General features: G+C 41.4%; 1 protein-coding gene across 1 annotated transcript in view; it reads left to right on the top strand.

Annotated features, from left to right (window-relative positions):
- The window catches only part of LOC122640803 (WD repeat-containing protein 25), a 50641-nt gene that overhangs the window by 27745 nt on the left and 7670 nt on the right, over positions 1 to 15226 (top strand). Inside the window, exon 3 of the mRNA XM_043834047.1 lies at positions 12173 to 12657. Within this exon, the coding sequence (XP_043689982.1) occupies positions 12173 to 12657 (485 nt within the window). The remainder of the gene's footprint in view (positions 1 to 12172; positions 12658 to 15226) is intronic.

Here is a 15226-nt window from a genome sequence, read left to right as displayed (position 1 = left end):
TCGCCATCATCAGAATGATGACCAGTGTAAAGAGTGAGATCAGACACATTGAATACATTGGTAATGTTCATGTCGGGTGGCAACTCTAAAAGATAAGCATTAGGACCAATTTGCTTGAGCACTTTGTAGGGACCCATCTTTCGCGGGTGCAACTTGTGGTTGGTTCCAGACATAATCCTCTCAGCAGGAATACGAACCATAACCATGTCACCAGGTGAAAAAGTGACTAAACGCCGGTGCCGATTAGCATTTGCAGCATAAGAATCATTGCTAAGGGCAATACGTCAACGCACATCTACATGTACCTCAGTGATGTGCCTAATAAACTCATCCGCCTCAATGCTGACCCAGGCATTAGGATGGAGTGGGACCAAGTCTATTGGACGACGGGGTTGGACTTCAAGCACTATCTCAAAAGGGGTGCGACCTGTGGTGCGGTTAACCGAGCTATTATAGGCAAACTCGGCTATGTTAAGAATAGATGGCCAAGTCTTCTCGTAATCCCTTACCAAACAACGAAGGAGATTACCTAAGCTTCGGTTGACAACTTCTGTTTGCCCATCGGTAGGAGGATGGAATGCCGTAGAGAACTTCAATTGGGTATTGGTTTTCAGTCATAGTGTTTTCCAGAAGTAGCTCATGAACTTGACATCACGATTCGAAACAATAGACTCAGGGAGTCCATGAAGGCGAACAACTTCTTTAAAGAAGAGTACAACAATGTGCCGTGCATCAGATGTCTTACGACATGGGATAAAATGGGCCATTTTGGAAAAACGATCAACAACCACAAATATAGAATCATGCTTGTCTTGAGTTGGAGGAAGACCAAGCACAAAATCCATACTTATGTGAACCCATGGCGAATGTGGAATGGGCAATGGGGAGTACAAACCACTATTTTGCTTAGTTCCTTTCGCCAGTTGACACGTACGACATTGTTTGATCTCATGCTCAACATCCTTGAGAAGGTGAGGCCAATAGTAACGATCAACAACTTGTAGGAGAGTCTTATCACGCCCAAAGTGTCCACTTAACCCTCCTCCATGTAGTTCCTGAATAAGGTGCTGCCTTAGGGAAGATACGGGAATACATAAACGAGTGCCCATAAACAAATAGCCATCGTGTAGTGAGTATTTGAAATCTGTCCCACCTTGCTACAAGGTGTTATAGACCTCGGAAAAATCCTTGTCTGTGGGATACTCAGTCTTTACATGATCAATTTTCATGGCATGGGCTGAAAAAGTATTGAGCACCAATATTTTTCGGCTGAGGGCATCGGCCACCACGTTCTCCTTGCCTGCCTTGTATTTTAGAGCAAAGACAAACTCTTGCAAATAGGCTACCCATTTGGCATGTTTTTGGCTAACCGACTTTTGTGAATGCAAATGCTTGAGGGTCTCATGGTCGGTAAATAAGATAAATTCTTTTCCAATCAAATAATGGCGCCAATGCTTCAAGACTTGGACCACAGCATACAACTCCATGTCATAAGTGGAGTAACGCCGTTTTGCATCATTGAGCTTCTCACTATAGAATGCGATTGGGTGTCCAACTTGCATAAGAACGCCACCAATACCAACATGGGAAGCATCAGTAGACACCTCAAAGATGATGTCAAAGTTGGGAAGTCGTAGGACAGGCGCCTCTGTCATACACTTCTTAATTTGAGTGAGGGCTTTAGTAGCAGCAGGTGTCCATTCAAATTTTCCTTTGCCTTTGAGACACTCTGTTATAGGAGCCATGATGGTGCTGAATCCTTTGATGAAGCGTCGATAAAAAGAGGCCAAGCCATGGAAACTCCGGACTTCGGTGATGGTCTTTGGAATTGGCCAATCGACGATGCTTTGAACCTTCTCTGGATCAGCTTCAACGCCTTTGGAAGAGACAATGAATCCAAGGAAAAGAACCTTGGGCAGCATGAAAGAACATTTCTTCAAGTTGATATATAGCTTCGCCAAACGGAGAACTCGCATTACACGGCGTAAATGCTCCAAGTGATCGGTTGTGTCCTTGCTATAAATCAAGATGTCGTCAAAATACACAACCAGAAATTTACCAATAAATGGGCGCAATACCTGAGTCATCACCCTCATGAAAGTACTAGGGGCATTGGTAAGTCCAAAAGGCATGACTTTCCATTCATAGAGTCCCTCTTTAGTTTTGAAAGCCGTTTTCCATTCATCTCTGGGCCGGATGCAGATTTGGTGATACCCACTCCTTAGATCTATCTTTGAAAAGATATTGGAGTTGGAAAGCATGTCCAACATGTCATCGAGCCGAGGGATTAAAAATCTGTACTTCACGGTGATCTTGTTGATAGCGCGGCTATCGATACACATTCGCCACGAACCGTCTTTCTTTGGGGTGAGAAGGGTTGGTACAGCACAAGGACTCATGCTTTCTTGGAGAAAGCCTTTCTTCAACAATTCTTCAACTTGCTTCCTTAACTCCGCATGCTCCGTTGGACTCAAGCGGTACACGGGCAGATTTGGTAAGATAGACCCTGGCACAAGGTCGATAGCATGCTGAATATCCCTCATTGGGGGCAACTCATCTGGAAGTTCCTGTGGGATAAGATCTGCAAAATCATTCAAAAGAGCCTAGATAGGCTTGGGATAAGTAACTTTGGGGATGGGGATATTTGCCTTTGTGGCCAAGGCCACAACAAGGCCTGTTTCAGCACTTGTTTTTACAAACTCCCGGCGTGGTACAGCTAGAAGCTTAACACCATCGGAAGTACCTTTTTCCAGCTTCATGTTGAACTTTTGAATTGGTGTATTGCTGGCTGGTTGGTTCTGCGGCTTTGAATTTTGCAGGTTCATTAGATTGAAGATGATCTTCTTTCCTTTGAAAACGAAAGAACAAAGGTTCTTCTCACCGCCAAGTGCTACATCATTGTCATAAATCCATGGTCTACCAAGTAGAATATCGGTCATACTCATAGGAATGACATCACACCAGATTTCTTCTTCATAGGAACCCAACTTAAGGGGAACCAAACATCTTTGATTAACCACTATAGAGTTCCCATTGAGGAGGGATACCTTATATGGTTGAGGATGTTTCTCGGCTTGGAGGTTGACCTTTGTCATAAAACTTTGTGAGACAACATTAACACAGCTACTGTTGTCCACAATAGCTTGTGCTACTTTGGGTCCACAGGGCATTCTATTATAGAATATGCATTGCCTTCGCTAGTCCTCACCTTGTGTTTCAGCCACTAGAATTCGATGTACAACATATACATTATGAGATTCTAGCTCCTCTTCTTGGTATCCAAAAACCTGTTCATCCTCCTCATCAAGGGGTAAACCATCATTGATTTCAACATCATCATCATCAAGTTCAAGTTCAGCTACAGCAAGATTAGCACGTCGTACTTTCTGTGGACAGTACTTAGCAAAATGGCCAGTTTTGTTGCAGTGATAACAAATTTGGCTTTTGTCACTCTCTTGCATAGGAGACTTTCCTTTGTCAACAGGTTTAGGGGTAGCACTTGAGTGAAAAGGTGGCATATTGTTGGTTGATTGGTTGAAAGTAGTCCTCCTAGCATCTCTAGTGGAAGTGTTAAAAGACCCATACGGTAATTTTAACAAATCCTCAGCTTCCAAGGCTTTTTGATAACAATCCCTAATATCATAGATACTAGTAGTTCCCATTGCTCTACGAACCTCAAGTTTCAAGCCAAGCTTGAATTTGGACATGAGTTGAGCATCACTGGCCTCAATACCAGTTCGAGAAAGTAAGGAAGTGAATTGTTCCGTGTATTCAACCACGGACAAGGTTCCTTGACGGAGGGTGTTAAACTGATCATGAAGTCGATCAATGAAAGAAGGGGGAAGATAGTTATCTTTTAAATCATCTTTCATTTCCTCCCAAGATGTGATGGGAGTGCCCTTGGCAGCCATTCTATTTTCATGTATTTTCCACCATTCCCGAGCAAGACCAATTAATTTGGTCTTGACGAGTTTGATTTTTCTCAACTCGGGCATCTCATACCAATCGAAGTAATCATCAACAGCATTTAACCAATCAAGAAATACCTGTGAATCAAGCTTTCCATTGTACTCTTTCAGCTCCATTTTGACCTTGTGAGTATCGTCTTGCCTTCGGGGATGTTGGCCCGCATTTTGCTCAAAATAGGTTCGCATGTAATTCTCAAAGGTTGGTGGCTGATGTGGTGGTGGTGGTAGTGCATGTATGTTGGTCCTTAAAGGAACCATGCTGGCTGCAAACGATCCGGCTGGTGGATGATGCTAACTTCTAGCCTCCATGTTGTTGATTGGAGGGTGAGAAATAGAGGGCTGTCGCTGCTCTATTGCTAATATACGAGCTGACATCTCTTGCATGGAGTTAAGCATCTGCCTCATAGTAGCAGAAATTTCTTCGAGAGAGTGGAGGTTATCCTCTTCACCAAACATAGCTCTGATACCAATTTGGTGCAAACCCGAAATGGTTAGCACGCCAAGATCGAAACTGGTAGGGGATAGGGTCTGAACTGAAATGGGTTTAATTAGGGTAAGGTTGATTAGGAGGGTTGGCTGCAGGTTTTGATGGAGGTAATGAAAAGGCCATGGCTAGAGGGTTATAGAAGGAAGGTTATGTATAGAGTTTAAAGGCAACAAAAGGGGTGTGCAATGGAAGAAGGGTGCAGGGACAGAATATAAGATGCCTTGATAGCTTACTTGAAGATGATTTGCTGTAATGGATGATGGCTGCTTGAAGATAAAGATGATAAATAAAAGATAACTTAGACAACTAGAGTTCCACTAGTGTCCCAGTTGTAGGAGTCCCACCTAGACCACCAAGGGAGATCCACCCAAGGCCACTTGCTAACAAGTAAAAGACTCACAAGGAGATTGATTTGTTGGTGGTAATTCATCCTTCCATGAGCAGCCATGGTCTCTTTATATAGTATGAGGAGAGAGGCATAAATGCCTATAGGTTACAACCACCAATGACTTACAAACATGACTTTAGTAACCTACTATTAATGACCAAGACTTTAGTAACCTACCACCAATGACTTTAGGTTACAACCAAGACTTTAGTAACCTACCACAAAAGACTTTAAGTTACAACCAAGACTTTAGTAACTTACCACCGAAGACTTTAAGTTACAACCAAGACTTTAGTAACCTACCACTAATGACTTTAAGTTACAAACATGACTTTAGGGAAACTAAAAGACAAGAATAAAGAGGGCCAGTCAAGGTGGTCTGATCTGGTCCTAGGCCCAAGAGGATTAGCCATGGGTTAAGCCTACTACTGTTGGCCAGACTTGGGCCTATGCACATGAATCCTTAGTTGGGCTGGGCCTTTGGCTGCTGCTGGGTTGTGGGCTTGGACTGGGCCTTTAGCCTAGCATACTTCTTAACAAAGTAGTGATCAGGCCTTCTTGATGGTGGGCTGTTGGTTGGACCAGTTGGATGCTCTGCATCATTAGGTCTTGCACCCAACATCCCATCTCCAATTTTGTTTCCTATGATGGTTTATCTCCTTCCTATCGTGCATTTGTGTCCTCTCTTTCCTCTATTTCTAATCCTCAAAAATGGCAGGAGGCAATTGCAAATCCAAAGTAAAAGCAGCCATGATGGAAGAGATGACGGCCTTATCAAAAAATGAGACGTGGGAGCTAGTGGTTCTTTCTTTGGGTAAGAAACCAGTGGGTTGTAAATGGGTGTTTGTTGTCAAGCAGAAGCTGGATGGAACAGTGGACAGGTATATAAGGCTAGACTTGTGGCCAAGGGCTTTACTCAGACCTATGGGATTGACTATCAGGAGACGTTTGCCCCAGTTGCAAAGTTGAACACTATTCGGGTTTTGCTGTCATATGCTGTCAATCTAGGCTGGGATTTGCAGCAATTGGATGTGAAAAATGCATTCCTTTATGGAGAACTGGAGGAGGAGGTTTATATGGAGGTTCCTCCAGGTTTTTCTTGTGACAAGACTCAGGCTGAAGAGGGCATTATATGGGCTGAAACAATCTCTTAGAGCTTGCTTTGGTAGGTTCCATAAAGCAATGATCTCTGTAGGATACAAACAGAGTAATGCTGATCACACCTTGTTCATCGAGCGAAATGGGGATAAAGTCACTCTTCTTATAGTCTATGTCGATGACATATTTGTGACTGGTAATAATTCAGATGAAGTTTCCCACCTGAAGACTTTATTGGGATGAGAATTTGGAAAAAAAAGATCTGGGACAGCTCAAGTACTTCCTTGGGATTGAAGTTGCCCGTTCTCCCAAAGGCATTTTTCTCTCCCAAAGGAAGTATGTTCTAGACCTACTCTCAGAGGCTGGTTTGTTAGGATGACATCCATGTGACATTCCTTTGGAAGCTATTACTCGTCTGCAGGAGAAGGATGCTGATCCAGTTGATAAGGGATGATATCAATGGTTGGTGGCAAAATTAATTTATCTCTCCCACACTAGACCGGACATTGGTTTTGCAGTAAGCTTGGTCAGTCAGTTCATGCATGATCCCTATTCCACTCATATGGTTGTTCTTCGCATTCTTCATTACTTGAAGTCAGTTCCAGGAAAAGGGATTCTCCTGTCTCTGCATGATCATCTTCACATTGAGGCTTACACAGATGTTGACTGGGGTAGTAACCCTGACAGGAAATCCACTTCAGGTTATTGTACTTTTGTAGGAGGTAACCTTGTCACATGGCGAAGTAAAAAGCAAAATATGGTGGCAAGGTCCAGTGTTGAAATCGAATTCCGTGCTATGGCCCAAGGCATATGTGAGTTATTGTGGCTTCGGAGTTTACTCTAGGATATTAGTGGTTCTATTCATCATCCAATGATGTTGTACTGTGATAACAAAGCAGCAATCAGCATTGCCCACAATCCAGTGCAACATGATCGTACCAAGCACGTGGAGATCGACAGACACTTCATCAAGGAGAAGTTAAAAAGTGGGAAAATTTGTGTACCTTTTATGAAGTCTGATGATCAACTTGTTGATGTCTTCACTAAAGGGCTAAGTGGAAAGTTATTTCATCCTAGTCTAGTCAAGTTGGGCATGTGATAACTATGCCCCAACTTGAGGGGGAGTGTTGAGTTATGTAACCCGATAAGGGTATTTTTGGGTTTTTTCCTTGTTTATTCCCTATTATTAGCATAGTCGACTGTACAGGGACATTCTTGTAATTCTGCCTTATATTGAAAGATATAAATGAAGGGGCTGAATGAACAAACCACTCACTTAAGCCATTCTCCTAATTTCTGTCTTGCTAACATGCTATCCAAATAAAACATTAAGGTGCTCCTTTCTCAATTCCGTGCGGAGTTTCTTGGTGGGTCCAATCCACGAGCTGCGTACCACTGAATTTTTCGGAGTCGTTCCTATGAATGTACCACATATGTATCCCATGACATGCTTTGGGCCCAATTGTTCTGAGAGTCCATAACTGCCCATCTATAAGCCCCATCATCAACTTGTATAAGATATCCCAACCTAGGGAAGGGCTCACCGTGATTGTAAGAAGTTGGAGCCAACACACATGGCTGGGATGGATACCCGAAGATATTGTCGACAAAGGATGACCCAACACCTAACCCATCCCCATATCCATATGTAGCAGCAGATGTATCATGACCAAACGAAGAAACCTCTCGAAGAAATCCACACTTTTGAGCCAAACTCCCACTCCATGTGTCGAAACCACCGAGGCAGGGTATGTTTCGATCGAAACTTGTGAGAAATGGCAAGTTTCGATCGAAACTTGTCATTTTTATATGCCGGTTTGGGTTGGTTCAACTAGTTTAGACCAGTTTCGGCTGAAACCAATCGAAACCTTGTACTTTTTAAACTCCCACCTTAACTCATCTTGGTTTCTTGTGAAGCCGAGATATCTTGGTGGTTTCAGTTGGTTTCGAACGAATTCTCTTTCCATGCTCTTTAGTTTCAAACATAGTTCCATTTCTTTGCCACCCATCCAAACTGCCAATGGGTCCTCTCGCCATGTTAGTCACACTGGTCAGGTTTCTACGCCTCACTTATCTGTTCCTGATGTTTATCTTATACCTCATTTAAAGCTCATCTACTTTCTAATGCAGATCCAAGCACTAGGAAGAAGAAGCCGAAGCCATGACTTGGCTGTGGCTGTTCTCTGTTTCGTTGGAGCCTTCTATTTAGTTTTTAGTTTTTTTAAATATTAGGGTTAAAACAGTCTTTTGTTTCCCTCCACGGTTTTAGAGGGATGATTTTTTTTTTGTTATTTGTTTGTTAAACTTGTACTTCTAGTTAGAGTATGAGTCTACTGTTTTTATATTGTTTTTATTAGGATTCAGGTTAAGAGAGTCACTACTCCTAATCTGACTAGGATTGGTTTTAGGACTTCGAACTAGGATTCCTAGTGCAAGTCTACATATTTGTGTAAGGCCTTTGGCCATCCTTTTATTATAAATAGACAATTCGTGGGAGGCTCCCCCACAACTTTTCAGCTTAAAAAAATCTCTGTTTCAGATCTGAGTTGCTGCCTTCGAGCTGCTGCTTCTGCTCCTCTGCGAGCTGCATCCTTCTGGACTCAAGGTGGTGAAGGGTGGGTTCTCCTGCGACTCCTTGCACTGTGAAGGTCAGGAGGTCTCTTCAAAACATCAATCTGTTACTTCTGTTCTGCAATTCAAACCTGCAACCAGTAAGTTACAGCTGCTCTGTTATTTCTTTTGTTTAACCCTAACCTACAGCCATTCTCCCTTAAACCCTAAAAATCCTAAACTCTGCCCAGCCCTAACCAGCCAACCAAATCACACCAGACTTCAACCAAATCTTCTTCCCTACCTCTGTGACACTCAGCCAGAATCCTTTGACCTGTTTCCCCCTAGAAACCCTAGTTCCCTTCATTCCCTTCATTCCTAAAACTCAAAACCCTAACCCTAATAATTCTGAAATCTTATTTCCTATTCAAACCTAATTAAAACCTATACCAATAGACTCCTAAAAACCTGCATACCATTACCCAATAAAACCCTAACTCAAACTCCCATTCCTAACCCTAATTTTGCCCTAGTCAACCTAATCTACCCCATTCGGCCAACCCTGTTACACAATCTGGTCCTAAGTGAGATCTATTCCACCTAGGCTACATCACTTTCTGTTGGTCAATTGTGTGATCTTGGTTATAACGTCATTTTTTATGCTCTGGCTGTGTTGTGTAGGATCCACAGATGGGCCGAACCATTGGGATGGGTCGTAAAGTTGGTTGCTTGTTTGAACTTTCCTCCCTTTACCTTCCCAACACTTGTGTTGATGCTTCTATTCGGTCCCCTCTCTCCCTCTGTCATTCCCGATAAGATAATGCATCAGTCTTTTGTGTTCTCTCTTTAGGTTCTAGTGGCAAGTTTTATGTTTTGATCGATGATTTTGGTTGTCCAGATTGCATTATTGCCAGACAACCTGCTTTACCTTTTAGTCATAGTACCTCTATCTTGTCTGCTCCATTTGATCTCATTCATTTGGATTTTTTGAAGCCTACCCCTATCCCCTCCAAAGGTGGACATTGATGATTATTCTGTCTTTACGTGGATCTACTTATTTCATTCTCGCTCTTAGATTTTGTCCATCTATCGAACTTGTTAACAAAACAGAATTGAATGAATGGCTTTACATAATTTAATTCAACACTCCCACGGTATTTTGGATTACATAATTCAATACTCCCCCTCAAGTTGGCACATAAATGTCAAACATGCCCAACTTGACTAAAGCAGGATGAAACAACTTTCCAGACAATCCCTTGGTGAAAATATCAGCAAGCTGATCAGCAGACTTCACAAAAGGAATACAAATCAATCCTTCTTCCAACTTTTCCTTGATAAAATGTCAATCCACCTCAACATGTTTGGTATGATCATGCTGTACTGGATTATGTGCAATGTTGATTGCAGCCTTGTTGTCACAGTACAACATCATAGGGAGACGAACAGGAATACCAAGGTCTTGTAGCAAACTCTTCAGCCATAGTAACTCACAAATGCCTTGTGCCATAGCAGAAATTCTGCTTCAGCACTAGAACGAGCCACTACATTTTGCTTCTTGCTACGCTAAGTGCAAGATTGTCGCCTACAAAAGAACAATACCCAGAAATAGACTTGCGGTCAGGAGAACCAGCCCAATCAGCATCAGTATATGCCTCTATCCGTAGGTGATCATGAGGAGACATGAGAATGCCTTTCCCTGGAGCTGATTTCAAGTAGTGAAGAATATGAAGAACAGCCTCCATATGGGAAGAGTAGGGATCATGCATGAACTGACTCACAGTGCTCACTGTGATAGCAATGTCTGGACGCGTATATGAGAGATAAATCAACTTCCCTATCAACCTCTGGTACATGCCTTAATCAACAGGTTCACCTTCCTTTTCCTTAAGACGAACATTAGCTTCCATAGGAGTATCTGAAGAGTGACATCCTAACAAACCAGTCTCTATCGACAAATCTAGGACATACTTCCTTTGGGAGAGAAAGATGCCCTTGGAATATCTGGCAACTTCAATCCCAAGAAAGTACCTTAACTTTCCTAGGTCCTTATCTCAAACTCCTATCCAAGAAAGGTCTTCAAACGGCTGATCTCATCACCATCACTGCCAGTGACCACAATATCATCAATGTAGACTATAAGAATAGTGACTTTTTCACCAATCTTCTTTATAAAAAGAGTGTGATCAACATTACTTTACTTATAGCCCACAGAGATCATGGCCTTGTGAAACCGACCAAACCATGCTTGAGGTGACTGTTTCAGCCCATAAAGTGCACACTTCAATCTACACACTTTGCCTTGGGTTTTGTCACAAGAGAACCCTGGTGGATTATTCATATACATTGTCTCGTCTAGTTCTCCATTAAGAAAAGCATTCTTCACATCTAGCTACTGCAAATCCCACCCAAGATTAACTGCACAAGATAACAAAACTTGGACAGTATTCAGCTTTGTAACAGGGGCAAAGGTCTCCTGATAATCAATCCCATATGTCTGAGTGAAACCTTTTCATCTCTAGTTATATTCTGTCCAGCATCCATTATATCCTTTAAAATATAATAGACAGAATAAATTCAGTCTATTATATTTTTTGATTTTGGTTCTAGTTTCTGCATAAGTGCATATCAATCACATCACTGCTAGCACATCAATTCTCCAGTTTCAGTTCTATGTTCTTTTATCAGAATCCCCTTTAGGACTTCTGTTTCTGCGTGGATGCATAAGCAATACCTTCACTGCCACACTATCAGAAGTCTGAGAGAAATTGCATATCTCATGACTACACCTCTATTCATCATTTGGCTAAAGTCTTATTGATTTCTAATTTTATTTTTTAGTTTCTCTGATTTTCTCCTTTAATTCATTATGAATATATAAACTTGAGTTTTTTTCCCCCAAGTTTTTCCTGCTTCCTTTTCCTTCAAGGATTGGAATAATGCTTCTCTTTCCTTGGTTAGGATTATACTCTCCTTTATCTAGTGGTCCTTGTAGGATTAGGATTCTACTTTTCTATTGATAGTGTGCTTACGGATCCTTAATAACATTATTATCCTGGGTGTTTTCCTACATCAAGGTGTTTGGAAGCCCCTGGACATCAATGAACCTCCTCATAACTATTTTGCAAATGATATGGAGATGCCTAGAAGGCATGAACTTCATAAAGCCCTGATACTGTTCAGGAAATAATGTGGAGATATCTAAAGATGTTTGGAGATTAATACAGAGGCCTTCCATAGGGGCAATAATGTATATAAAATGAAAATAATTTGAAAATCATTCAGGTAAGCATTTGCATGCACGCACACAGGCAAGTGTGTCGTTAAATGATTACATTGTCTTGATACCAAAGTGATGCTGGGTATACGGTATACCAGTGGTGATTTTACATAGCTCATGTATAATAACTCTCCTTTGTGTATCTTGATATAGTTGCGTGAGTTCTTGTTTCACTTCTATCAAACTCACCAGTTGGATATGGAAAAAACTGGACATGCTGAAATATTTGTAATATCATGTGCATAAAAGGTTGATTGGGCCTTGGTTAGTTCGCCATATTGTTCTGTTCTCTGATTTTGTTTCTTTTAAACCCTTCGGAGAAACATGTGAGGACATGATAAGTTTTTTCTTATTACTATTTTGTTCTTCTCTTTCTATCATTAATTTGGATTGCTCTGCAGCCCATCTTCTTGCTTCCGCTGGAATGGATGACACTGTCTGTGTATGGAATGTGTGGAGCAGAAGTCAGCAAAAAGCACGTGTTTTCAAATATCATAATGCTGCAGTCAAGGATGTGAAGTGGTCAGAGCAAGGTTTGTCTTTGCTTTCTTCTGGATATGACTGCTCGTCAAGGTTGGTTGATGTTGAGAAGGGGATAGAAACTCAACTTTTCAAAGAGGATCAAATTGTGGGGGTCATAAAATTCCATCCAGACAACGGCAGTCTTTTTCTTTCTGGAGGGTCAAAAGGACTTATTAGACTTTGGGATACGCGAGTTGGCAAGGTTGTCCAGGAATACATTCGAGGACTGGGCCCAATCCTAGATATAGAATTCAGTCTTGATGCCAAACATTTCATATCTTCCAGTGATGTTTCCAGAGGCAATGTCAGTGAAAATTCTATTATTGTTTGGGATGTCCAGCGACAAATACCTTTATCAAACCAGGTAGGAGGCCCTCAACTAATAGATAAATTGTTGTTCAATTGCTTGCTGGAGAAGTGTAGAGTTATCTTCCTGGTTGGGTCCTTTCTTGTACTGTTTTTTGCTTTGATACTTCACTTTTGCAAAATAAAAACTTTTCATCAATTAGTTGATTCCTCATTTTAGCCAAAGATTCTAAAATTGGATATTAAGTTCTAGAATGTATTTATATTATATTATATATATATATATATATATATCAACCCTATATCTTCTGGTGCCAACTGTTAAGGACATGTATACAACCATGTATCATGTTATTATGGCCTATTAGTTGTTACCCTGTATTATTTTAATTTTATCTCATAATGGTCTTTTACTACACATATTAAATATCATGAAATATGTGACTTTTTATGACATAAATTGACCTTGTGGACATGCCAGATTTTCAGTAAATTAGGACACACCAGTAAATCGAGCCCAGATAGAAGATCTAGAAGGGGCCAAAATTTGGTTCAAGTCCCGCTTTGGATAGTCCCAAGAGGGGTTGACTGGAGTTAGTCCTTACCTGTGGCATTTTAGTGTCTGCCTGCAGTCCTGTCTTCACACTGAGCTTGAGATCTTACCTCTGATATAAAAATTCAGCTTGGTTGGATGTATTACTTGACTTTTTTCCACCATTAAAACAATTTCTGTAAAATTGCACTGATCAGTGCCCTTTAAATCTCCTGTATGGCTTTCAGTTTACATATCATGCATAAATGGCTCTGTCATGATGTGATAGAATGTCCAAGGTCCATAGCCAAGGCTATGGAACCCAACTAAAAACCCCTACTTTGGAATCTTTGATATCTGGAGTTTGATTAAAAGGATTGAACCTGCATGACAGGATCACACGTTCTATGTGATGGAAGCATGATATTCTGATCTGTGGATAGTTACATTGAGTCTTATCATCCTTGATGGAAAGTGTTATACACTTTATTGCTTCCCACCTGTAAAGATTTTGAAGTAGTGGTTTTTAGTCGAGGTCATGGCCTTGGCTGTGAAACCTGGGTTATTGTGAGATCATGGCCCATTTGAGTTTAAGGTCATGTGAGTTGGAATTTAGGTGATGGAAGTAAGCAAGGAAGAAGGACGGAGATGAGAGAAAAAGAAGTAGAAGAAGAAGAAGACAAAAATAGAGAAGAAGAGAATTCGGTGGAATGTTGTGTGTTAGAGAGATGACTCTACCACACCTATATATTACTTTACTAATAAGGTAAAAGAAATTACATACACTCCCTAGGGAGGTAAAAGGTAAAAAGAGAAATTACAATATAAGGCAACTAGTCAATACATTAGTTCCTAAAGTACCCTTACTACATAAACTCAAACACTCCCCCTCAAGCTGGAGAATAAATGCCATGCATTCTCAGCTTGCATAATAGGGTACCAAATTGAAGAGAAGTAAGCCCTTTGGTGAAGATGTCCGCCAATTGATTACCAATCTTCACAAAAGGGGTGCAAATGCAGCCAGAGTCTATCTTCTCCTTCATAAAGTGCTGGTCCACTTCGATGTGCTTTGTCCTGACGTGTTACACCGGATTGTGAGCAATGCTTATAGCTGCCTTGTTCACAGTAGAGCCACATAGGTTCTTCAGTATCAAACCCCAACTCCTTAACCAATCGTCTCAACCATGTGAGTTCACAAACTCCATGAGCCATTGCCTTAAATTCTGCCTCTGCACTGGATCTAGCTACAACAGGCTGTTTTTTGCACTAAATTACCACCTACAAATGTGCAATAGCCAGATGTAGACCGTCTGTTTGAGATGGATCCAATCCAATTAGCATCTGTGAAGCCCTCCATCCTCAAGTGGTTGTATCTGGCATACAATAGTCCTTTCCCTGGGGAGGACTTCAAGTATCTGAGAATGTGGTATACAACATCCAAGTGCCCATTCTTGGGAGCATGCATGAACCGACTCACCACTCCCACTGCATAAGAAATATCTGGACAAGTCAAAGACAAATAGATAAGCTTCCCCACTAGCCTCTGGTACTTCCCTGCATCAACAAGGGAAGGACCACAATCTTCTCCTAGCTTGTGGTTTTGCTCAATAGGAGAAGTTGCAGGTTTGCAACCCAATATTCCCGTTTCTTTCAATAGGTCCAACACAAACGTTCTTTGTCATATGTTTATTCCCTTCTTAGACCTTGACACTCCAATTCCCAATAAATACTTTAAGGGTCCTAGATCTTTAATTTCAAATTGTTTGGCCAAGTAGGTCTTCAACCTAGATATCTCAACCATGTCATCTCCAGTCACCATAATGTCATCAACATAGACAATTAGGGTTGTAACAGCTCCATTACCTCGCCGGGTAAATAAGGTGTGTAGTCAGCTTGACTATGGAAATATCCATTCTTCTGAATATCCTGCTTGAACCTCTCAAACCAAGTTTATGGAGTTTGATTGAGACCATATAAAGCCTTCTTGAGGAGACACACCTTCCCTTCAGCTGAAGGGAACTTGAAGCCAAGAGGGGGCTGCATGTACACTTCCTTAGTTCCTCCTCTAAGTCACCATGTAGGAAAGCATTCTTCA

This window comes from Telopea speciosissima, chromosome 9 (assembly GCF_018873765.1).
Source record: "Telopea speciosissima isolate NSW1024214 ecotype Mountain lineage chromosome 9, Tspe_v1, whole genome shotgun sequence".
NCBI classification, from domain to species: domain Eukaryota; kingdom Viridiplantae; phylum Streptophyta; class Magnoliopsida; order Proteales; family Proteaceae; genus Telopea; species Telopea speciosissima.
The sequence above is the reverse complement of the archived record's forward strand: the minus strand, read 5'-3'. Positions and strand labels throughout refer to the sequence as shown.